At 66.5% G+C, this 21,693-nt stretch overlaps 2 protein-coding genes across 3 annotated transcripts; one reads left to right on the forward strand and one right to left on the reverse strand.

The window, feature by feature from the left end:
- Positions 1-224: 224 nt before the first annotated feature.
- CBS (cystathionine beta-synthase) lies at positions 225-19,724 on the reverse strand. Of its 2 annotated transcripts, XM_049104508.1 has the most exons (17): positions 19,582-19,724; positions 16,775-16,976; positions 14,086-14,192; positions 12,414-12,548; positions 12,139-12,218; positions 11,914-12,048; positions 11,589-11,658; positions 10,230-10,321; positions 9,366-9,491; positions 8,739-8,823; positions 7,735-7,840; positions 6,624-6,701; positions 6,397-6,531; positions 5,897-6,005; positions 3,332-3,416; positions 1,620-1,794; positions 225-972 (listed from the first exon to the last, which is right to left on the reverse strand). In XM_049104508.1, exons 1-16 carry the CDS (start codon positions 19,619-19,621, stop codon positions 1,637-1,639), a joined length of 1,743 nt encoding a protein of 580 aa, XP_048960465.1. In that variant the 5' UTR covers positions 19,622-19,724; the 3' UTR covers positions 225-972; positions 1,620-1,636. The 2 variants fall into 2 exon arrangements, with proteins under 2 accessions (XP_048960465.1, XP_025289825.2); XM_025434040.3 differs by lacking the exon at positions 225-972 and having other exon boundaries at positions 1,001-1,794.
- Positions 14,154-16,288, forward strand: LOC118352972 (uncharacterized). Its single transcript, XM_035709199.2, has 2 exons — positions 14,154-14,248; positions 14,637-16,288. The coding sequence occupies exons 1-2, from the start codon at positions 14,213-14,215 to the stop codon at positions 15,309-15,311; spliced, it is 711 nt and encodes a 236-aa protein (XP_035565092.2). The 5' UTR covers positions 14,154-14,212; the 3' UTR covers positions 15,312-16,288.
- Positions 19,725-21,693: the final 1,969 nt, after the last annotated feature.

Raw genomic sequence — 21,693 nt, forward strand, 5'->3', positions numbered from 1 at the left:
AGTCTAGAAATAAATACTTCCATCATCAATGGACACTTGATTTTCACCAAGAGTGCGGAGACCGCTCAATGTGGGGACACACACACACTCTTCAACAGACAGACCTCCATGTACAGAAAAATGAGGTTGGACCCCTATCTCACACATGTATAAAAACTAACTGAAAATGGGTGAATGAGTCAAGTACGACAAATAAAACTATATAGGTCTGAGCAGAAAAGAGGTAAAATTTCATGACCTTGGATTTGGTAATAGGTTCATAATTATAATACCAAAGGTATAACAAAAGAAAAAAATAAATTGAACTTCAAAGTTTAAAATGTGCACTTAAAAGTCATCATTAAGAACTGGAAACGTTACCCCACAGGAGGGGAGAAAATACTTGCAAATCTCATACCTAGTAAGGGTCTAGTATCTAGAATACATAAAGATCTCCTACAACTGGGCAATAAAAGATAACACAATTTAAAAATGGGCAAAGAACATGGATAGGCATTTCTCCAAAGACCCACGAATGACGAAAAAGCACATAAAAAGGTGCTCAGCATCAGTAGTCACGAGGGAAGTGCAAGTGAAAACCACAATGAGATACCACACATCATCAGTTATAAAGCAAACAAACCCCCCAAAACTAGAGAAATGACAAACGTGGACAAGGATGTGGAGAAAGTGGAACTTTGTGTATGGCTGAGGGGGACGTAAGGGGGCGCGGCCACCAGGGAACAGTCTGGTGGGTCATCAACCTGGAATCACCACATGACCCAGCACTTCAGCCCCAGGGATAGAACCCAAAGAATTCAAAACGGATCTTCTCGTACACAAAGGTTCACGGCAGCCCAGTTCCTGGCAGCTGATGTCCTAGATGAAGGGACCAACAAAACGTCCATCCACACAGCGGACCATTACGCAGCCACGAAAAGGGACGAGGTACGGAGCCTTGCTACAGCGCGGGTCAACTTCAGGAACACCGCGCTGAACGGAGTAAGCCAGACGCAAAAGGTCAGATTGCATGATTCCGTTTATATGACGTATCCCAAACCAGTAAACCCACAGAGACAAAAAGCAGATGGGCAGCTGCCAGGAGGGGGAGGGGAGGGGAGAGGACCTGGCTACACGGCACCAAGACCATAACATCTTTAAACTGGTCATTTAAAGGTATGAAAATTTCACCCCAATCACAAAGCCCCAACACTCCAGTCGCTCTGACCGCCCCAGGCCCCAGCAGACACACGGACCCCACCTCCCTAGCCCCCTTCCTGCTGCTCCCCAGTCTGGATTCTTCTCCAGAAAAGGCACCGTCTGCTTTTACCCTCCCACCCCCACCCCGGTGATTGCGTGGCCTCACCCACCTGGCTGACTCCTCGTTGAAACTCAGATTTTCTCATTGAAACGTTTTAGAAGAAAGTTAAAAGCCCATGCGCTCCAATAAACCATAAATAGACTCATTTAGGTAGCCAGGGGTCACGAGGGGGGAAGCCAGCACTTATGCGGGTCCCGGGCTAAGCACCCTACACCTGCTCCTCGCACCCATCACGTTAGAGCAACCCCAGCGTCAGGCGGTTAAAAATCACATGTTGGTTGGTTCAGTGTCTACAAGAGCGAAGGAGAACGGAGCCCACCGGCGGCGCGGGGGCCGTCAGAGCTGGACCGTGGCCGAGGCAGGTCTGGGCTCCGGCCCGCTTCCTGACTTGGTCTTCTGCTCCCGCTCCCGGGCAGCCACGAAGTTCAGCAAGTCGATGGCAGTGACGACCCTGAACACCGTCTGCCTCTTACTGGACTTCTCACTGCCGTGGCCTGAGGAGGAACAAGGCGGTCGGTCTAAAGGCCCCTCCACGCAGCCACGCCCACACCCACACCCGGGCCCTCGGGAGGCAGAGCTCCTGGGGCCCCGCCCGAGCCCGCAGGTGCCTGGGTGCCGGAGCCCGGCGGCTCCCAAGCAGACCCGACACCAAACGCCGTCTTCTGACACGAGCCGTCGGGGCGAAGCTGCAGAGAGCGGGGCCCTGGCCTCCCCGTCCCGGCTCTCGCTCCGTCTGCGCGTCCCCCTTGGTGTCTGACACTCGCGTTGGGGCGTGAGGTTCCCACACTGCCCACACCCATGAACTACACCGGCTCACGGCTCCGGCCCGACTTGACGCCCAGGCTGTTCTCTCGGGCCTGGAAGGAGCGCCAGCCCTGGGCGGCCACGCTGTGCTGACGGCAGAGGGTTGGGGACGGTTAGTTTGATGTGTCCGCTTGACTGAGTCACAGGGTGCTCAGATATCTGGGCAGACGTTACTCTGGGCGTCTCTGGGCGAGACCCGATACTGCACTGGGGACACGCAGTAGAGCCGATGGCCCTCCCCGGCCTGCCGAGCCTCCCCTAACCAGTCGAAGGCCTGAACAGAGGGAAAAGGCTGGTCCTCCCCGAGTAAGAGACCATCTCCTGCCTTTGGGCGCAAACCCTAACATCGGCCCTTCCTGGGGCCTGGGCTCTTGGGACCTGCCGGCCCAGTCCTCATAGCCTCCTTCCCCACGAGGAGCGGCTGCAGAGGCCCAGGTCCCATCTCTCCCCAGCACCTGTCCGCGGCCGGCCCTCACGCCTCTCAGGGCAGCGGCCACGCAGGGTGGGGGGCTGGCACGGGGCCCCCGAGGAGACCGGCCACGCGCAGCCCGCAGGAGTCAGCGGCCCTGCAGCCCCTCCCCGAGGGTTGCCCAGCACCGGGGCGTGCAAGCGCCGTCCAGGACGTGGCCTCGGGCCTCTGGGCCTTTGGGCCGAGCCCTCGCTCTGCCAACACAGCTGGAAGCAGACGTTGGAAGTGCTGCCACGTGGGCTTGGTCCAAGGAAACATCACTCATGGACCCTCAACCTGGAACCCCTACCTTCCCTACTCGAATACGAGGTGAGACCAGGAGGGCAAGCCTCCCGCTCAAGCCTGGACACCCTCCTTTGCCCGCGGAGCCTGCGACACTGACAAGAGCCCACTCTGGGGGAGGGGGTACATAGCTGCAGGCCCCCCCACCACACCCGACACGGCCAGGCCCCGCGCTGTGGAGCCAAGGATGGGGGAGGGTTAGCCTCAGGCTGGGGCAGCCCAGGCCCAAGACCAGCCCTCACCCTCCCCAGAACTGGAGCGGCAGCCCCTGGCCTGCGTGGACGCGAGGCGCGGCCTGGAAGTGGCCGTGGTGTGGTGCTGCGAAGGCCCGGGCTGCCGGGGGTGAAGGTCGGCGCCACCGACCCCAGATGCCCTTCGAGGGAGCTCGCGGCAGGAAGGCGCATGGAAGCGTGGGCCCGGGCTGTGGCAGTCGGCGCCCCCCGCCCCCTGCCCCGCCCACGGCAGGCCCCACTCACACTGGATCTGCTCGTGGACCACCAGGGCGAAGTGGTCCATCTCCAGGATGTGCGAGAGCTTGCCCAGTGGGTCCGTCAGGTGGATCTGGAAGGGAAGCGGAGGTCAGCGCTCACCGGGGCCGCCCAGCCAGGCCTCGAGCTGGCCGGAGCCTGAGGGCCGCTGCCCCCGTGCCCGCTGCCCCCGGGCCCTCCGGCGACGGAGCAAACACAGGAAAGGCCCGGAGAACACGAAGGCGGGAGCCCCGCCTCTACTGCGCTTTGCCGCCCGTCACCAAGAACGAGCACCGACGCCAGCCTCGGGGGGAACCGTACAGAGAAGGGGAGAAGGTGGGGACTCGCCCCGCACCATCCACTCGAGGCCCATCATGGGAACTTATGGGAGAAAGAAAACACTTTGGGGCCCCCTGGAGTGGCCCACGTGCCGCCCCACCACCCTGGTGGGGTGTTCCCAACTGGATGGGAAAGAGATTTAGGGCTACAGGATGGACAGGAGATCCAGGGGTCAATCGGGGGCCGGGAAGACCAGCCACGGATGGACACCCCGGTCCCCACGGCGGGGGGAGCAGCAGCCACCACCCGGCCCGTCACCCCGCTCGGGCCCTGGTTCACCACCAGCTGACCCAGCGCCCAGGTCCAGGTGGGCGCCCCCCACACGCTCACACCACAGGAAAGACCTGAAACGGGGTTTCTCAGTCCAGCCTCCTGGGACCTTGCTGGTCACAGGGTCCCCGTGTCCAGGGGGAAGCTGTTTGCTCTCAGCGAGAGGCCCGGATGCCCTCGTCTTTGTCCGCACGTTCTCTTAGCAATCAGCCCGAGAAGGGCGCTCTGGGGACCAGGGCCACCTCAAAGGCCTTCTAGCACCCCCGATGGATAGACCCTTCCGCATCGGGACACGGGGTGTGCGGCCATCCAAGGTGGCCCCTCGGCGAGCTCATCCGAGGCTGTAATTCCAGTGGAAAGCTCTTTCCGGCCTCCAACGGCCCAGAGGGAGAGGCGGGGTCCTCGAGGCGGGGTTAGTGGACGCCTGGGCCCACAGCCCACCGGGAAGGCTCGCGGCCCGGGGCTCTGCGTGGGGTGCTCTAGCGACCCCGTCACCCCGCAAGGTGCCCAGGGGCTTAGACGGGTGTCACCTGCAGTTAACCATGGCACCCAGCGGTCCCTTTGAGGGACCTGGACGGTCCTCCCTCCCCACGGCCCCCACTGCCGCCCGCTCCCGGGGAGGGGCCCGGGGGCTGCACCAACCCCAGGTGATCTCCCAAGCCCAGCGGCCACACCGCAGCCCGCCGGCGCCCTGCCCTGTTGCCCTGGCCATGGGGGAGCTCTGGGGAGTCCAGGAGGCAGGTCCCACCGGCTTTACGCTGCGGCCCGGAGACCCCGGCTCCACCCGCAGCGGCCCCTCGGTGTGTCACCCCCGCCAGCCCTGCCCGGCAGCTCAGCGAGGGACACGGACACCCAGGGGCCCTGAAAGGAACAAAAGGGACGCGGGCGTTGGGGGGCACCCCCCAGCTCTGCCTCCAGCCTCCAGGCTCCGTCGGCCCGAAACCCAAAGCACCGTTGGAGCAGAGGCTCCCCCGTCGGCGAGGCAGGCGGGAGGCACGGCTGGGTGCAGCCAGTCCCAGGGGAGCAGCCGGGCGCCCAGTCAACCCCAGAAGGCCCGACACACGGCAGGGGGCAGGCAGGACAGGGCGCTGTGGGCAAGGAGCTACACACGTGCGTACGCGCGAGTCTGGAGAGCACAGGGCACCTGCGCGGGGGCAGGGACGTGCACGGCTTTGGCGTGCTGGGGGTCTGCGAGGGGTAGAGGACGCCTCTGGGTGACCGTGGGGAACACGCTCACGGTGTGGCAGTCACCTCCATACACGGGAGGGAAGGAACCCAACAGCCTGTGCTCGGCAGGGCCGGCCCCAACTGGCTGGGGACCTGGGGGCCGGGTAGCCTCACAGAGCTGACCCATGTGCTGGGTGCTCTGGGGGGGTGACCAGGGGCTCAGGGAGGCCACAAGGAGGGACTGAGCAGAGGCCAGCAGGAGGGGCAAGGCGGGAGGTCCAGGGAGCGCAGGAGAGGGTGCAGTGGGGGACGGGGATGGGGGTGGGTGGGATGGGGGGCGGGGAGCAGTAGGGGATGGGGAGGATGGGGGGATGGGGGACAGGGAAGCAGTGGGCGGTGGTGGGGCAGGGGGATGAGGGTGGGAAGCGGTGAGGGATGGGGGGATGGGGAGCAGTGGGCAATGCAGGGGGATGGGGGGGATGAGGGGACTGGGAGCAGCCTGCCCTGCCCGCCTGCCCAGGGCCCCAACGGCCCTGGCCCATCTCCCAGAACATTCTAGTTCTCACTGGATCCGGGGCTTGCCAGGGATTCCCCAGGAGTGCGTCCAGGAAAGGCCGGGACCCCGCGTGGGGCACGGTCACGCCCCCAGATGCCAGCTCGGCAGAGGAGATGGCCTCTGGGCCTGCTGCGGACCCCCAGCCACACGCTGCCAAACCTGGGGGTGCCCACGCCCCGCCCCGTGGCCTGGCCGGGGCTCCCACCCGAGCCGCACCGGCCTCCAGGCAGCGGCGCCCATACCTGCTTAAACTGCTTGTAGAGAACTTTCTGCACTTGGTCTGACGGCTGGACCTTCCCGGCACGCAGGGACGACAGCATGTTCCCCAGGGTCACCATCCCCAGGATCATCCTGGGGGGTGGGGGGGGGGGGCGGGGGTCAGTGCGGGCACCTTCCCCGCCCGGGGCAGAATAAGCCCACGGTCGCCCTCGGGCTCAGATCTGCACTGCAAACTGGGGGGCCCTCTGGGGGCCTCCCCTCTGACCAGTGTCGAGGGCAACCACCCGGCAGCATCCTGGGACACGGGTTTTGGGGCTACAGTTGGATTGTGTGGGGAGCCCGGGCACGTGGTCATCTGCGTGGCCTTCCAGGGCTGGCCGTGTCCCCTGCGCCTGCCCCGTGCGCACGCCGAGGCCCCGGGGGTGGGGGGACAGCAGGGCCCAGCTGTGCGCATGACCAGCCCCCCACCCCCCAGCATCTGCAGCTCCAGGCACAGCACAGGGTGGGGGGGGGCGACACTGACCCTGACTCATCCACCACGGGCACCTGGTCGAAGCCCTTCTCACGCAGGATCTCGATGGCGTGCTCGCAGGTGACCGTGGGCAGCACCGTCAGCGGCGCCGACAGGCTCAGCTCCTGAACTTGGAGGTGCCACCACCTGGGGGGGAGCAGGGCGGCCGTGACCTGGGGCGTGGGGGGCCAGGAGCGCATGTCCTGTGGCCACGGGGGGACCCCGGGAGGCAGCCTCACCACGGCTTGGTCACCGTGAAGTCCTCCTCCTTCAGGAAGCCCTTCTGAAGCATCCACTTGTCACTCAGGAACTTGGACCTGCGGGCGTCGGGAAGTCACCAGGTGGGATGTGGGGTCTGCCCGCGTGGAGCGGGACACGGGGGTTCACAGAGGAGGCGCAGTGCCCCTCAGCAGACACCCTGAGGCCTGGGGGGCAGACTTGGGAGACCCCGGGGTCTGTGTCTGAGGAGCACAGGGCACCAGGGCTCCTGTCCCCGGACCCGAGCCAGCAGGCCCCCTCCCAACACTCGCCCATCACTCGGGGGCAGGCACGAGGCAGTGCGACCTGCCAGGGATGAAGGATTCAGGCCCTGCCCTGGCACCCACCTGGGACCCGCCTGACCAGGCGCGTGACCTGGGGATGAGGGGTGAGAGGACACGCTCCGACCCCGTACAGCCATCCCCAGGGCTCACCCACACCCTCGCTCGGGCCCGCCCCACCCCTCACACCCGCTCACACCCACACAGCGGCCGGCCAAGCTCGCGGGGCGTCAGGCGTTCGTGGGCAGCCCGGCTCAGGGCCATCTGGCCGCAGGACCCCGGACATGAACCCGCCTCTGGGGAACCAGCTCGGCGTGGTCACGAGGGGCAGCTGAGCGCCCTGGGCACGCGTACCCACGGCTCCCACACTATGGAGGAGGTGGTGAGGGTTTGTGGGCGGGACGGGGGTCTCTAGGTCCCTGCGCCCTGGGGACCTGCTGCAACTGGACCCGTGGTCGTCAGGCCTGGGACACGAAGCGCACAGGTGCTCAGCACCATCGGCCTGAAGGGGCTTCGGAGGCCACTGGTCACACGTGCCAGGGCAGAGCCAGGGGCCGTCCCACCCCAGCCACAGGTGGACCGAGCTATAGGGTGAAACGGGGGGGGGGGGCTTCATCCTCCTCCTCCCCCTGCTGAAGCGCTCGGCCCCAAGGTGTGTGGAGTCACGGGGGCAAGAGGCCCTCTGTGGGGCGCACTGGCCTCAAAGGGCGTCCCAGGACCCAAGATGGGGATGGGACCTGCAGGGGGACCCCCAGGCCAGGAGGGGGGAGCAGAGGCTGCGGGGGGTGGGGGGTGGGGGTGGCGCCCTTACATGTAGTTGCGCACGGAGTCGGGCAGGATCACCACGCAGCGCTGGCCCTCCTGCAGCTCCTGGGCAGCCTTCACGGCCACCGACACGGCACTGCCGGCGCTGCCACCTGCGGAGCGGGTCGGGGTCAGACGCCCCCGGCGGGGCAGCGTGTGTGCACATGCTTACGTGCCTGGACGAGCTCTGGAGGGATCCTGGGGGGCCACCCACAGGGGCTGCCTCTGGGGAGGCCCCACTGCTCAGCGCCCCCGCGTGCCTCTGGCCCCGAGCTCACACCGTCCGGGCGGTCGGACCACCCGCTCCCCCAGGAGCTTTGCACGGAGCACGTGCGCCGTCGCAGGTCCTGCAGCTCAGGCAGGCGGCCTCGGGGGCGGCGGCAGGAAACGGCTGGCGAGCAGAGCTGTCCCATCGCCTGTCCCCCGAGGCCCGGGCAGCGGGCAACCTCCAGCCTCCCCGGGGCGACCCCAGTCGACGGTGAGCCCCCGCTGCGAGGTCAGTGCTGGTCCTGAGAGCTCTGGCCTCGCCCCCAGACACCCCGCCCCGCCGACAGCACCGCCAGGACACGTCCCTTGGCCCGGCCAGGCCAGGCCAGGCGGGAGGCAGGTGCCCGGCGCACACCCGGGCCCCGACGCCTACTGTGCCGGGAGCACGGTCTTCACGTGACACTGCTGGGGGTCGGCTAGGTCCCCCGGGCCCTCAGCTCGGACGCCCCTTCCCTTCCCAGTCCGTGGGCCACACCCCGTCCTCAACAAGGCGGTTCAACACAGAAAGCCAAGCACACAGACCCTCCTAGGACCCAGAGCTCCGGCCACCTTCTGGAAGGACACCTGCTCCGTGGCCCTCCCGCCCCGCCCGTGGGCACCGCGGCCTCCCGAAGGGCAGGTGGGCACACGGCCCCGGAGGAGCACGGCCGCCGTCCCGCAGCCTCAGGACGAGGGCGCCGTTCCCACAGCGCCCGTCCGTGCCCCGCACCCCAGCCGCCAGCCCGGCGCCCGCCCGGCGCTCACCGCACAGCAGACCCTCCTGCGCGATCAGCATGCGGGCGAAGGCGAAGGCCTCCTCGTCGTTGCTCTTGAACCACTTGTCCACCACCTGCGGGCAGGACCCACGCCCGAGGCTCTAGAGGGGCTTGCGCACTGGTGTGGGGGTGCGGCCTCTCGGACGCCCTGGGTCCAGGAGGCCGTGACCCTCCACAGACGCGGCCCGGCCCCGCATGTGGGATGGGATTCTCGTGCGTGAACACCTAGAACTTTCTCCCTCTCCCAGGTCCCACACGTTCTCCCTCTGGCAGCCAGAGCTCTGCTCCGGCCCCGCTGCACGCCAACGTCCCCCAGGCGGAAGCGCCCTCCAGGTTCCCAAAAAGGAGCGTGCCTGGGGTTCTCCTCGTCCACCTGGCTCACCTGCCCTAACCCCTGCGCAGGGCCCTGATTGTGCATTGGCCACGTCAGCATCCACAGCACACGCCTGGGACGGGGCAGCCTGTCACCTAGCCTCGCCCCCAAGGCCACGCTCCGCCCACCTGCGGGTGCAGCGCTCGCTTTTCCGCGCTCCCTCCCCTAGGAAAGCGGGTTCAAGGGGGCATGGGGGCAGAGGCTCGGACCCCCTTGCAGGGGAAGCGCCCTGGCTCTACCCACCGTCCGGTCCAGCACCGTGGGGATGAAGTCGTAGCCAATCCCCTCCACCTCGTACGCGGTCTGCTCTGACTGGTTCAGCTCCTCGGGCTCTGCTAGGATGGAGCCCTCCGGATCCACCCCAATGATCTGCAGGGTGGGCGACAGGAGGGCCCAGCTGGCAAAAGTCTCGTGGCCACGCCCAGCCTTCGGGGGTGGGGTGGGGTGGGGTCGGGGTGGGAGTGGGGGGTGGCAGTCCCACCCCTAGCAAGCACCTGATACAGACCTGCCCCCAGGGTGCAGGGTCAGGCCTCAGGCAAAACTGGAAACCCAGGAAACCAGGCCAAGACAAATGTCACCCCGGGGCACTCAGAGGGACGGACAGGTGGGGCGGGGGAGCAGCCTCGCGGGGGAGACACTGGCGAGCAGGGCACCCCAGGAAGGCCGTGGGGGACAGAGGGCGCTCAGGGCCACCAGCTGCACCGTCTGTACAACCCCCTCCCCAGGTCCACACTCAGCCCCAAGCCCACATTCCCTCCTGGCTGGAGCACGTGCGGCACCTGAACCTACGAGCAACAAGCTCTGGAACAACCCTCAGAGGCCACCACCCCCCTGGGGGCATGAGGGCGCCTTAGTCGTGGGCCGTCTCCCTGCAGGGATCTGAGCCAAGTAGGGGGCAGGGGATCGTCGTCAGGCTTCTGGGCGTCGGGCGCCAGAGCCTCTGCCCTGGAGCGGAAGGTCCCCGTCCTGACCCCGCTTACCGCCTGTGTCTAGGACGGTGTCTGATGACGACCCCCCGCCCCCCGCTCAGCCCAGGCCCCCGTGGGGAGACGCACACAGGCAGGGCCCAGGAGCCTCCACCGCCCGCCGCGGCCCTGGGTCACTCACTTTGCACCCCGGGCATTTCTCCTTCAGCTTCCTGGCGATGCCCGTGATGGTGCCACCCGTGCCCGCCGAAGCCACCAACATGTCCAGCTTCCCTGATGGGAGAAACTGCGTCAGGGGGAACGTCCTCAGGCCCTAACCCAGCTGGCCCACCACACTCGGTGTTTTTTTTTTTTTTTTTTTTTTTAAGATTTATTAGGAACACCTGGGGGGCTCAGGGGTTGAGCATCTGCCCTACTCAGGGCATGACTCCGGGGTCCCACATTGGGCTCCCTGCAGGGAGCCTGCTTCTCCCTCTGTCTCTGTCTCTCTCTGGGTCTCTCAAAAATAAAATCTTAGAAAAAACAAGATTTTATTTATTAAAGAACGTAAGTGGAGGAGAGAGGCAAGGGGGGAGGAGCAGGATCCCCGCTGAGCAGGGAGCCCGAGGATGCAGGACTCGATCCCAGGACCCCGGGGTCATGACCCGCGCGGAAGGCTGACCTCCGACGGAGCCCCCAGGCGCCCCCGCCCCCGGAGAAACCATTGTCACATTCCCACAGCCCTTCATTTGGGGGCCAGAGCTTTTTAAAAAGCGTTCGTGACCCAGGGGGGCTTGGTTCCAGCCTTTGCTGAGCGACACACGGCCACCGAGATCCCGATCTGGCCTGAGTCCCCAAGTGCCACCCAGAGGCCTGGCCAGGACGTGCCGCCTGCGGGGGACGGGGAGGCCGGTCAGGGAGGCCGGTCAGGGACGTGGTCAAGGGAAGGGAGTCACAGAGGAGACAGGAGGCGGCCCACCTCCCACGCTGCCGAGGGGCTGGCGCGGGCGCCCGCAGACAAGTCCCCACCCGCGCCGAGGCGCTTTGGCCAAACGCGCAGATTCGCCCACGGGAAGCCTGGGCGAGCACAGGCCCGGACCTCGCCACGGACGCCCGCGGCAGCACCGGATTCCAGGCAGAGGCCAGGGAGCAACCGCCTGGCAGTGCCCCACTCAAAGCTCTGGGGAGATCACCCCCACGCCCCCACGGGCCTTGGGCTCCCAACGTGAGCAGAGGCTCCAAGGAGCCTCCCGGCCTCCGGGGAGGAAGAAAGCCCGAGCGCTGAATTCCACACTCACGTCAGGGCCCAAAAACCGCGTGGAGCCCCCCCGGCCCAGACACAGAAACAGGGTAAGGAGGTGTCCCAGGAGACGCCAGGGCAAGGGCTCAGAAAGCACAGCAGAGGCAGGAAGCCTCTCGAGGGAACTGCTCTGGAGAGCTTGTCACAGGGAGGCACAGCGGGGCTGGGTTTTGAGAGGCGAGCAGGAGTTGGCCAGGGACAGCGTGGTGACTCGTGTGCCCCAGGCAAGCAGGGAGAGGCGCGTGGAGCACAGGCGCGCACCGTCACACTGCTGCAGGATCTCCTCGGCGGTGGTGTCGTAGTGAGCCAGCGGGTTGCTGGCGTTGCGGTACTGCGGGGACAGGCGGCGAGGTCAGACACGCGGCAGCGGCCACGGGGCACCAGGCGCACAGCCCGGGGCGAGCCACAGGGCACCCCGGCGGCTCGGGAGCACGTGGAACGTTCAATCCAGCCCCCCCGAGGGTGCGCTTCCTCAACTAGTCCGCTCCTGCCACCCGTGTGGTGTCCCCAACCCCAGCAGGTCCCCGGAGCCCCCTGCACAGGTCCCCACCCCGAGTGCACACGGGCCCCCAGACCCCGGCCTCACCTGGTCCAGGATGTGGGAATTGGGGATCTCGTTGTGCAGCCTCCACGCCACCCCCACGTGCGACTCGGGGGAGTCAAACCGGGCGTTGGTGGGCGTCCTCACGATCTCGGCCCCAAGGGCCCGCAGCACATCCACCTGCAGGGCATCGGTGAGGCCCGTGTCCCCACCCCCCGTCCCCCAGGCCCGGCGCGCAGGGGCGGCCCCAGGAGGTGACCCTGCCCCCACCTTCTCCATGCTCATCTTCTCCGGCATCACGATGACGCAGCGGTAGCCCTTCACGGCGGCAGCCAGGGCCAGCCCGATCCCTGGGGGCGGGCACGGGGTCAGGGGGGCCATGGCGCCACCCCGGGGCCCCTACCCACCCACCCTCCCTCCCCCTGGGACAGGTGCAAGAAGGGCTGAGCAAACTGGAGGGAAGGGCCCGGCCACACAGGCCTGCACGCGGCAGCGGTCACCGCAGGCCAGGGGACGCCCCCACCCCGGGCTGTGCCAGCACCCACCGGTGTTCCCGGACGTCGGCTCAATGATGGTGTCCCCGGGCTTCAGAGTCCCCGCCCGCTCGGCGTCCTCGATCATGCGCAGGCTGATGCGGTCCTTCACGCTCCCACCCGCGTTGAAGAACTCACACTTGGCCACTGCGAGCCAAGGATGAATCACGACAGGAGGTAGGCCCCGGCCCCAGCCCCGGCCCTCTAAGTGATCCCTGACCCCACCCCCCGCATTCTGACGGAGCCAGAACATGGGGACACACATGGTCTTGGCTGGTTCTATAAACCAGCCCCTGCGGTCCCGCCTGCGCCTGGCGGAGGGTGCTGGTGCCCTGGGAACCTCCCACCTGCCCGTGCACCTGCCGTCGCCCAGTGGCAACAAGCGTTGGAGACAAAGACGCCAAGGACCCCTGCTGGGTGGACGGGCCAGAACGAGCCCCCTGTGGGGTCGCACGTCCCCACAGAGCGGTTGGACATGCAGCCGGCGGCCCCCAGGTCCCGGCCCCGCGCCCTCCCACCGGGGGCTGCAAACCCCCAGGCCTGCCTCCCGTCACCGTCACCCTCACGGGAGGAGCCCCTCGCCCGGGCCACGGGGCTCCCCAGCCATCTCCCGGCAGTCCTGGGCCAGGGCCTCCGCTCTTCCTCCAGCTCTTAAAAACATGTCGTGCTTGCATCGGGGCGTGGACATGGCACCAGCCGCGCCCGGAGGGACCCAGCCGGCCTGCGGGGAGGGGCACAGGCACCTCCCTCTGGTCCGTCCCGGTTTCCTCCCACAGACCTCGGCCCCAAGAGCCAGGCTCGGTGCCCCCGGGACTCGGCAGCCTGCGCTGGGCTCCCTCCAGGACGCGGTGGTGCTCGCTCTGGGCCCCGAGACCAGCCTGAGCCACGCTCAGCGGGCCTGTCAGGGGGACTCACTGACCTCGCCACCAGCACGGCCACCCGGCTAGGCCCTGGGGGCTGGCGCTGATGCAAGGCCAGGGAGCGGGGCAGGGAGCGGGCCAGCGCCCCCAGGGCTGCCCCCAGCTCAGCCAGCCATCGTGGCCTCAGGCCCTCTTCCAGCCCCACCCCACATGGGCTCTTGAGGCCGTGCCTCCGTCCCCTTGGGGGTCGAGCTGCCCGGGGGCACCAGGCCTGGTCCCCTCCACCTGCTGCCCGCCATGCGACAGCTGCTGCGCAATGCAAGCCCGGGAGCCGTGATGGTGAAGCCATGCCCCCCCCTTCCTGCACAGAAGCCCCTTCCCCAGGACCCCTAACACTCGCGGGTGGTCCTCTGCTTGCCAAGAACCAGGCCACACACGCTCCCCACGTGCCCACCGCCTCGGGACGCAGAGGGACCGTCCAGCCCTGTAAGGCCAGCAGAACGGAGACCAGCCCTTCCCGCCCCGCTGGTGCCTGGGCCCCCTGTCACGTCGCCCCCTCCTCAGATGGGGCTCCTTCTTGCTTCCGTCCCGCCTTCCCCGCTGGCCCACATTCAGCCCGGACCGGAGTGGCCGGCTTGGTCACCCCGCATGTCCCCTGCTGGGCTCTCCCCTCCCCCGTCTTCCTGGAAACGGCCTGGACATCTGTGAGCCGGTGGGTTCCCGGCCCCTCTGCACCCCCCACCCCAACCACGAGGGTCCCGGGGGCGGGGCGGGGCGGGTCCAACCCCACATCCCCGGGCCCACCCACCAGGCCAGGTACTCACAGAGCTCGCACTTCAGGCCAAACTTCTTGCCAATCTTGTTGATTCGCACCATGGGGGTGTCCCCAATTTTCTTCAGGATATCCGGCAAGATTTTGGGGGATTTCGCCCTAGAACAGAGTCGTCCGTGATGAGTCAGGCCTGGCAGTCCAGCACGCTGTGTCAAGTAAGTCAAGAAGCAAATCAAAGACCTGGCTTCACTGGGATCTGAGTGATGATACAGACCTACACGCGGGGTGAGAGATCAGGGCACACTCACACACGCGTGTGCACACAGGACCCCCCATAGGATTTCTGCAACTGCTTGTGTTACGTTATTTCCAAAGAAGAAAGAGGCCGTAACAGCACTGACTTCAACGGGCCCTGGTCCGTGCGCTTGGTGCGTCTTTCCCGGGGACCTTCACTCAGTTCCCTCTCTCAAGCCAACCCGAGTCCTCCTCCCTTCTCCCCCGGGGTCCTCCCCCAGCCCCTCCCAGCTCCCATCCGCCAGCCAGCTGTCCCCCTTCACATTCAGGTGACCGGTTTCCTCTCCCCGCTCTTCCACCTGCTGACAGGTGTGCACAACCCAGCTGGCGGTGTGCAAACCATGCTACGTGCACCTCCTGAAGGGCCCCCTCCACCTCTCCCCCGTCCTCCCGCTCCGGGACGGATGCCAATCCCACACCCTCCTCCTGTCTGCGCCAAGGATGTGCTCACCGAGCATTCGCCTGGGAATACACACCTCTGACCGAAGGTTCCAGAAATGCAATCGCTGCCTACACCCTCAGGTTTCTAAACTACGGGCCGTGGTTCTCAGGCTGCAGCGAGCCCAAGGCACTGGGCGCCCATCCACCCCGCATTCCTGGCCCCAAGCCCAGCCCCAGGGCCCGGCTCCCCGGGGGGTCCAGAGGTGCTTAGGAGGCAGCATTCCACCCCGGGCCGGGCGAACAGGCCTCCACGCCCACAAGGTGGAGTCCAGCCTCCAACTGCGGCCTCCCAACAGGAGGAACACCCGGCCAGAGGGAGGCCGGAACAGCAGGGAGCACCTCACAGACGACCTCAGCCCCGAGGGAGGCTGGGCCCTCAGGCTGAGGCTGGGCCTTGATTCAGTGACTCCAGCTGCATCCTCTTGGGGGCTCAATCGTCCTGCCCCAGCCTGGGAGGCCCGCCTGCTCCACCCGCCCGCTCCAGACAGGAGGACATGGGCCTCCCGACTCCGGACCAGGCCTCGGGCGCTGGAAACCCCCTGAGCACCTGCCTGACGTGACCAGGGCAGGAGCCAGGGATCAAACGGGCCAGGGAAGGCCCAGGAGGCCCCCGGGGGGCAGCCCCACCACAGCGTCTGGCCCTCCCTTCCTGCTGCGCCCACCCTGGTCCTCCTTCTCAGCCATTCCACCTGGGAACCATCTAGAACCTCCCCCGACCGCCCACCCAGACCCATCACACCTGCGGCCTCACCATGAGGAGCCCCGAGCACCACAGGCTCCGGGGCACGTTGGCCGTGCACTCTCCCCGCCGGCTTTGCAGGGGGGTTAATTAGGCCCAGCAGATGAGGAATAGGTGTTTTGCACCCAGTCAGGGGGCCTCCCTCCCACCCCAGGCCTTCTGACTCAGGACTCAGGAGCCCTCAGGAAGCCGGGTCTCTCCCTGCGGCCCTGCGCCCCCTCCCTGGGAGCCTCCCCAGCCTCTGCCCCAGGGCTCATCCCCAGCTAGGCCTCCGCAGCTCCCAGCACGGAGATGGTTCGATGTTTGCAGCTTCCGGGCTTGGGGAAATTTCCATCTCCATCTCCATCCGTGAGCCCCACTGGGGCCCACGCCTCCCCACCACCCCTCGCTGCCGAGCGTGGGTACAGCAGCGTCTACGCAGTAAAAATCAAACACCTTGACTTATTTGTTCACTTCTGGAAGATTATCCTAAGGACGAAAGCGCTCAAGTTTTATCGGGGGTCAGAGATTTTAGTCTTTTTTTATTCCTTTCCCACAGACGTATCTCCTACACTTAGAACAGGGCACAGATGACTGCAAACATCTAAATATGCAGGAGAGGGACGCCCCGGGGCTCAGCTGAGCCTCTGCCTCCGGCTCAGGGCGTGACCCCGGGGTCCCGGATTCCCGCATGGGCCTCCTGCAGGGAGCCTGCTTCTCCAAATGCCTGTGTCTCTGCCTCTCTGTGTGTCTTATAAATAAAATCTTTTTTTCATAAATAAAATCTTAAAAATACTCAAAAGAGGGCTTCAAAGTTCTTCACGCAACAGTCCCAGTTCAACCACGAAAAGAGCCCACTGCCGACAAATATCTCGTTATCAGAGAAGTGTTCACCGCTCAGGCTTAAGGGGAGGCGCGCAGGCTGCATCCCTAATTGCTGCAGCTGCGCGCTCGCCTCCAACGGGAGCATATGGCCTGTGGGGCTGGGCTAGAAAGTCCCCTCGGTGGGTCCCTCAAAGCCTGTGACTGGGGCACATCCGTTTAGTTACCCAGCGTCGACTCTTGCTGGGTACCGGGCTCGAGCGAAAACCAGCCTTGGCCTCTCTGAGCCTTGGTCGCTCATCTAGAAGGTGCCCCCACCCCCACCCCGTCCCAGCTCACCCCCACCCCGAGCGATTACAAGGGGGGGACCAACCTCAGGTCTACATGGCCATGTGGCTTCCAGGTGACAACCTCCTCTCTTCAGGACAATAGACAAAGCAAGAAGAGGTCACGGACCGGCACTTACAAGGCAGTGTGGTGATGCGGAGACTCCGCGAGGGGCCTGCCCAGCTTCCAGGAGCACCTGCTGGGGGCATCGGGACGGATCCAGAGGCGCTCCTTGGCTTCTTTATCTGCCGGGGGCCCCTTCTCCAGGGATGCCCCTGAAAGGTGGGGGCACCCTGCGGACCCCGCTTCTGCTTGGGGTGTCTCGGAAGGCATGCTGGGACCTGGCAGAGGGAGGGGGAGAAACTGAGTTGGTTCAGGCTTTTTTTTAAAATTATTTTTAATAAAAGATTTTACTTATTCACAAGAGATCATTTATTCATCTCGGGGTCCTGGGATTGAGTCCCACGTCGGGCTCCCTGCATGGAGCCTGCTTCTCCCTCACCTATGTCTCTGCCTCTGTGTCTGATGAATAAATAAATTAAATCTTTTTTCTTTTAAAAAAAAACTTATTAAAAAAATAGAATGATAAAGAGGACATCACACGCTACCAGAAATTTAAAAATCACACACAACCTTCAAATAGTTGAGACAAGAAGACAGAGGAGCAGGCGGATGGATGGATGGGCAGGAGGGAGGGAAGGAGGGAAGGAGGGAAGGAGGGACGGGGCGAGCTCACTCCTGGTGAGGCCCCACTGGGCTGCAGCCCTGCCTGGCTCCTTTGGGGTGACAACCAGCAGGTGCCACCCTCATCTTTGCAGACCCCAGGATTGAGCTCAGCCCCTCCTCTGCCTCCTACTTCTGTTTCCCTGCACTGACCAGGAGGCCGGAGCCCCACTAAGCGCAGACGGATCACTGAAACCCCGTAGCGCCAGCTGTGTGAGGGGACGGGACAGCTGCACAGATGAGATATGTCCCGCATGCCATCCGGGAGAGAGGAGGGGCTCGGGGAGACTAAGGCAGTGTCAGTGAGCGTGGACGTCAGCGAGGAGTCCTGTGCACCAACTGTCACACGGGTGCCTACTAATGCAAGAGGCTACGCGGGGAAACTGCGTTAGGAGGCAGGCATCAACCCGCGAACCCTCCGTCCCGGCTTCTCCATTTTTCCTATAACTAAAACCACTCTAAGAAAGATAAAATAAAAAAGGCTCTGGAATCCTGTGGGTTTGGAAGAGTCCCGGCCAGAAGCTCACGGCAGAGGATGTGGCTCAGGGTGGTCGCTGAGCACAGCCCCACGGCTCCTCTAAGAAGGGACCCCAGATCCCAGCCCTGCACCTCCTCTGCTCCCCAAGAACTTCCTAAGGCAGCTCTGCTGTGAGATGGTGGGGGGTCCTCTCCTGGAGATGCAAATCCAGGCTCTTGCAACCCTCCCTAGCCTGCTCCCTTCCTCCTCTGGAGCCATAGGGCCAGGCTGGGTGCGGTTCCCATCACCACCTGATGCAGCAGGGCCCAGGGGCTCCCCACATCGCCCATGCCAGACCTGCACTCCGGGAGCCTTGCCACCCTTTGCAAGTCACGCCCCTTGGACAGTCTCCAGGCCCCCGGGACTGGGGGTGATCAAAAAGAAACCAGCCAAGAAAAAAAAAAAGAAAGAAAGAAACCAGCCTCCCAGCTTAGCCCCGGGTGCACAGACTTCTTTTATGGCGGTGCAGATCACCCCCCAAACCACTCAAGGACAACCTTCTCCAATCTTTTGAAAAGCCCTAAGCAGAACAGTGCCTGTCCTCGGTGGGGCGCCGGAGCAGGCCGAGGGCAGGGGACTCTCCCGTCCTGCAGGAGTCCTGGGGCGCAGGGGTCCCTCAGTCCCCATCAGAGGGCCCTGTGCCTCCTTTCTGGAGACTTGCTCTGCGCAGCCCCGGGCCAGGTGAGGAGCAGCTGTGGACCCAGATGGAAGCCGATCGCGTTTCTGCGCCCCCAAAAGCACTGGGCTGGACGCTGGCTCCGGCCGGACGCTGGCTCGTGCCGGACCGAGCACGTGCGTCCCGGGGAGGCGGGCTCACCTGGCGCCACCTGGGCTGGCTCCTGCCCCACCTTAACCGCGAGACCCCGAGGGCAGCCTGTACTCTGCAGACACGTACCAGTCCCCCCGGTGTTGGGGCTGGGGGTGGGGGGGTCACGGGCAAGAGTGCAGATGGTAGTAAATCTCTCTTAAAACGTGAGGTTCCGGGCAGCCGGGGTGGCCCAGAGGTTTAGAGCCTGTTTTCGGCCCAGGGCGTGACCCCAGGGTCCTGGGATCGAGTCCCACGTCGGGCCCTGCATGGAGCCTGCTTCTCCCTCTGCCTCTCTCTCTCCCTGTGTCTCTTATGAGTAAATAAAATCTTTATAAAAAAAAAAAAAGTGAGTCCCTACGGGGGTTTGGAGCGCGCCTGGGGGGGCACTTCGGGGTAAGCACGCCCAGGGAGTCCTTGGGAAGCTAAGTGCTGCTCCCCTCCCCCAGGTCGGCCGCCGCCCCGCCTACGGTCTCCTCCCCACCCCCGAGTCTGCCCCGGCCACGGCCCGCGCCCCTCCCCCAAGGGCACCCAGCTCACGTGCCGCCCCCGCACCTACATCAATATTTACTCCCCCCCGGACAAACGGCGAAAAGAGCAATTTGCGAAACAGCCGTTTCCCGTCCAAAATGCGGTGAAAAATCACTGGTCGCGCACCGGCTCCCGCCCGCCCCCGCCCCCCGCCCCGTGCGCTCCTCGGCGCGGCCACGTGGGTGCAGCGCCTCGGCCCGGCCGTCCGCACGCGCGGGAGCGGGAGGGTCCGGGCGCGGGGCGCAGACCTGCTCGGCCGCGTGCGGGGGCAGATGCTGCAGCTCCGCGGGGGGCGACCCAGGCCCCGCCGGGACCCCCGCCCGAGCCCCGGCCCCGGCCCCGGCCCCGGCCCCGGCCCCGGGGCGCTCACCTGGACGGAGAGGCGGGCACGCGGGGCGGGCTGGGTGCATCCGGGCGCCGGGGCTGCGGCCCGACAGCTGGGACCCGAGCGCCAGCCGCCAGCCGGGAGCCGCCAGCCGGGAGCCGGGAGCCGCGGGGACCCGGGGCCGGACGCGCGCGCAGCCGATTGGCCCCGGGGGGGGCGGGGCGGGGCGGGCGGGGCGGGCGGCCAATCCCAGGGCCGAGCTCCCGCCCCGCCCCCCGGCCGCGGTCCCGGGCCCGCCCCCTCCGCCCCCTCCCCCCACCCCACCCCCTTCACAGCCCGGGACCCGCCCCCTCCGCACCCCTCCCCCCGCCCCCCGCCTCCCACCCCTCCACAGTCCGGGGCCCGCCCCCTCCCCGCAGCCCTCTCCCCCCACCCCACCCCTTCACAGCCCAGGACCCCCCCCCTCCCCCAACCGCCCCACTCCCCGCCCCTGCAGCCCGGCCGCAGTCCCGGACCCGCCCCCTCCCGCACCCCTCCCCACTCGCCCCCCGCCCCCCACCCCCTCCACAGTCCGGGGCCCACCCCCTCCCCCACCCCCGCCCCCGCAGCCCGGCCACAGTCCCGGACCCGCCCCCTCCCCGCACCCCTCCCTCCCACCCCACCCCCTTCACAGCCCAGGACCCGCCCCCTCCCCCAACCCCCCGGCCCAACTCCCGCCCCCACAGCCCGGCCGCAGTCCCGGCCGAGCCCCCTCCCCCGCCCCCTCCCCGTCACAGCCCAGGACCCGCCCATCCCCCACCCGCCCCACTCCCCGCCCCCGCAGCCCGGCCGCAGTCCGGGACCCGCCCCCTCCCCGCACCCCTCCCCACTCCCACCCGCCCCCCCACCCCCCTTCACAGTCCGGGACCCGCCCCCTCCCGCACCTCAACCCCCCACCCCCCACCCCCCACCCCCCTTCACAGCCCAGGACCCGCCCCCTCCCCCAACCCCCAGCCCAACTCCCTGCCCCACAGCCGGCCGCGATCCCAGGCCCGCCCCGCCCGCCACCCCCGTTCACAGCCCCGGACCCGCCCCCTCCCCGCACCCCTCCCCACTCTCCCACCCGCCCTCCCCTCACCCCCCGCCCAACTCCCCCCAGGGCTCGCCCCCTGCCCGCACCCCCCCCCACTCTCCCACCCGCCTCCTCCCCCCGCCCCCCTCCCAACTCGCCCCCCGCCCCACAGCCTGGCCCCGGGCCCGGGCCCCGCCCCCTCCCCACCCTGCCCCACCCGACGCCCTCACTCCCTGGCCCCGGGCCCCGGCCCCGCGCCCTCTCCCCCCGCCCTCACCCCCGCCCCCACCCCCGCCCCCACTGCCCAACCGCCGACCCCGACCCGGCCCCCACTCCCCTTTGACGCCTCCGCCGCCCGGAGCCCTGTGCCCCCCCACCCCGTCCCCCCGTTCCCGGGGCCCCGCCCCGCCCCGCCCCTGCGCCCCCCCGGACCCGCGGCCTCCTGGGGTGCGGACGCTGGGTCCCCGCGTCCCGATTCCGTTTCCTGGGCTGAGCGCTCGCTGTGCGGGAGCTGCCGAGCTCACGGCCTGCGCCCCGGAGCGAAGGGCTCGCGAGGCCCGAGGCTGATCCCGCCCGGGGCCCCGCGCCCTCGGTCAGGGGCACCAGCAGGCGCCGGCCCGGTCCCTGCCGTGCAGGTGCGGCCCTTGGGAGTCCCCCCCCCGCGTCTGCGCAGCCCGGCCTCGCTCCCCCAGGACTGGGAAGGCCCCGGGGCGCAGGGGACTTGGCCAGAAGAAACCCGTGTTGCACAGGCCTCGCCATCACCCCGGGGCGCGCCCTGGGGCACCCAGCCTTCTCTCCAACGTGTGCTCTCTCCTTTTAAAGAGCCTGCCTCTGGGTCCCTGGTTCCTCCTGGCACCTGCAGGGACTGACGAGCCAAGGCGGTGCCACCAGGTGTGGGCCGAGGTAGCAGCATCAGAGGCTCTGCCCAGCACCTGGCGTTCGACTTGGCCGTCCTCTGCCACGGGCAGGCTTTTGTAGGCTCTGGAAATACGGGGAAACTCAAACAGGGCCCCTGCCCCTGGGATGCTTTTCTTCCAGGGGAGGGAGCTCAGCACCTATCTTTTTCTTTCTTTTTAAGATTTTATTTATTTATTAACAAGAACTAG

Source organism: Canis lupus, chromosome 31 (assembly GCF_003254725.2).
Source record: "Canis lupus dingo isolate Sandy chromosome 31, ASM325472v2, whole genome shotgun sequence".
In the NCBI taxonomy this organism is placed as follows: Eukaryota; Metazoa; Chordata; class Mammalia; order Carnivora; family Canidae; genus Canis; species Canis lupus.

Coding starts and splice junctions, on each gene's coding strand:
- LOC118352972 (XM_035709199.2), top strand. CDS start 14,213: ATGAGTCAGGCCTGGCAGTCCAGCACGCTGTGTCAA. Junction 14,249..14,636: donor AGTCCAGCACGCTGTGTCAA/GTAAGTCAAGAA, acceptor ACCTGCTGACAG/GTGTGCACAACCCAGCTGGC.
- CBS (XM_049104508.1), bottom strand. CDS start 19,621: ATGCACCCAGCCCGCCCCGCGTGCCCGCCTCTCCGTCCAG. Junction 12,049..12,138: donor AGAAGATGAGCATGGAGAAG/GTGGGGGCAGGG, acceptor GATGCCCTGCAG/GTGGATGTGCTGCGGGCCCT. Junction 6,702..7,734: donor GACTCCGTGCGCAACTACAT/GTAAGGGCGCCA, acceptor CGACGCCCGCAG/GTCCAAGTTCCTGAGTGACA.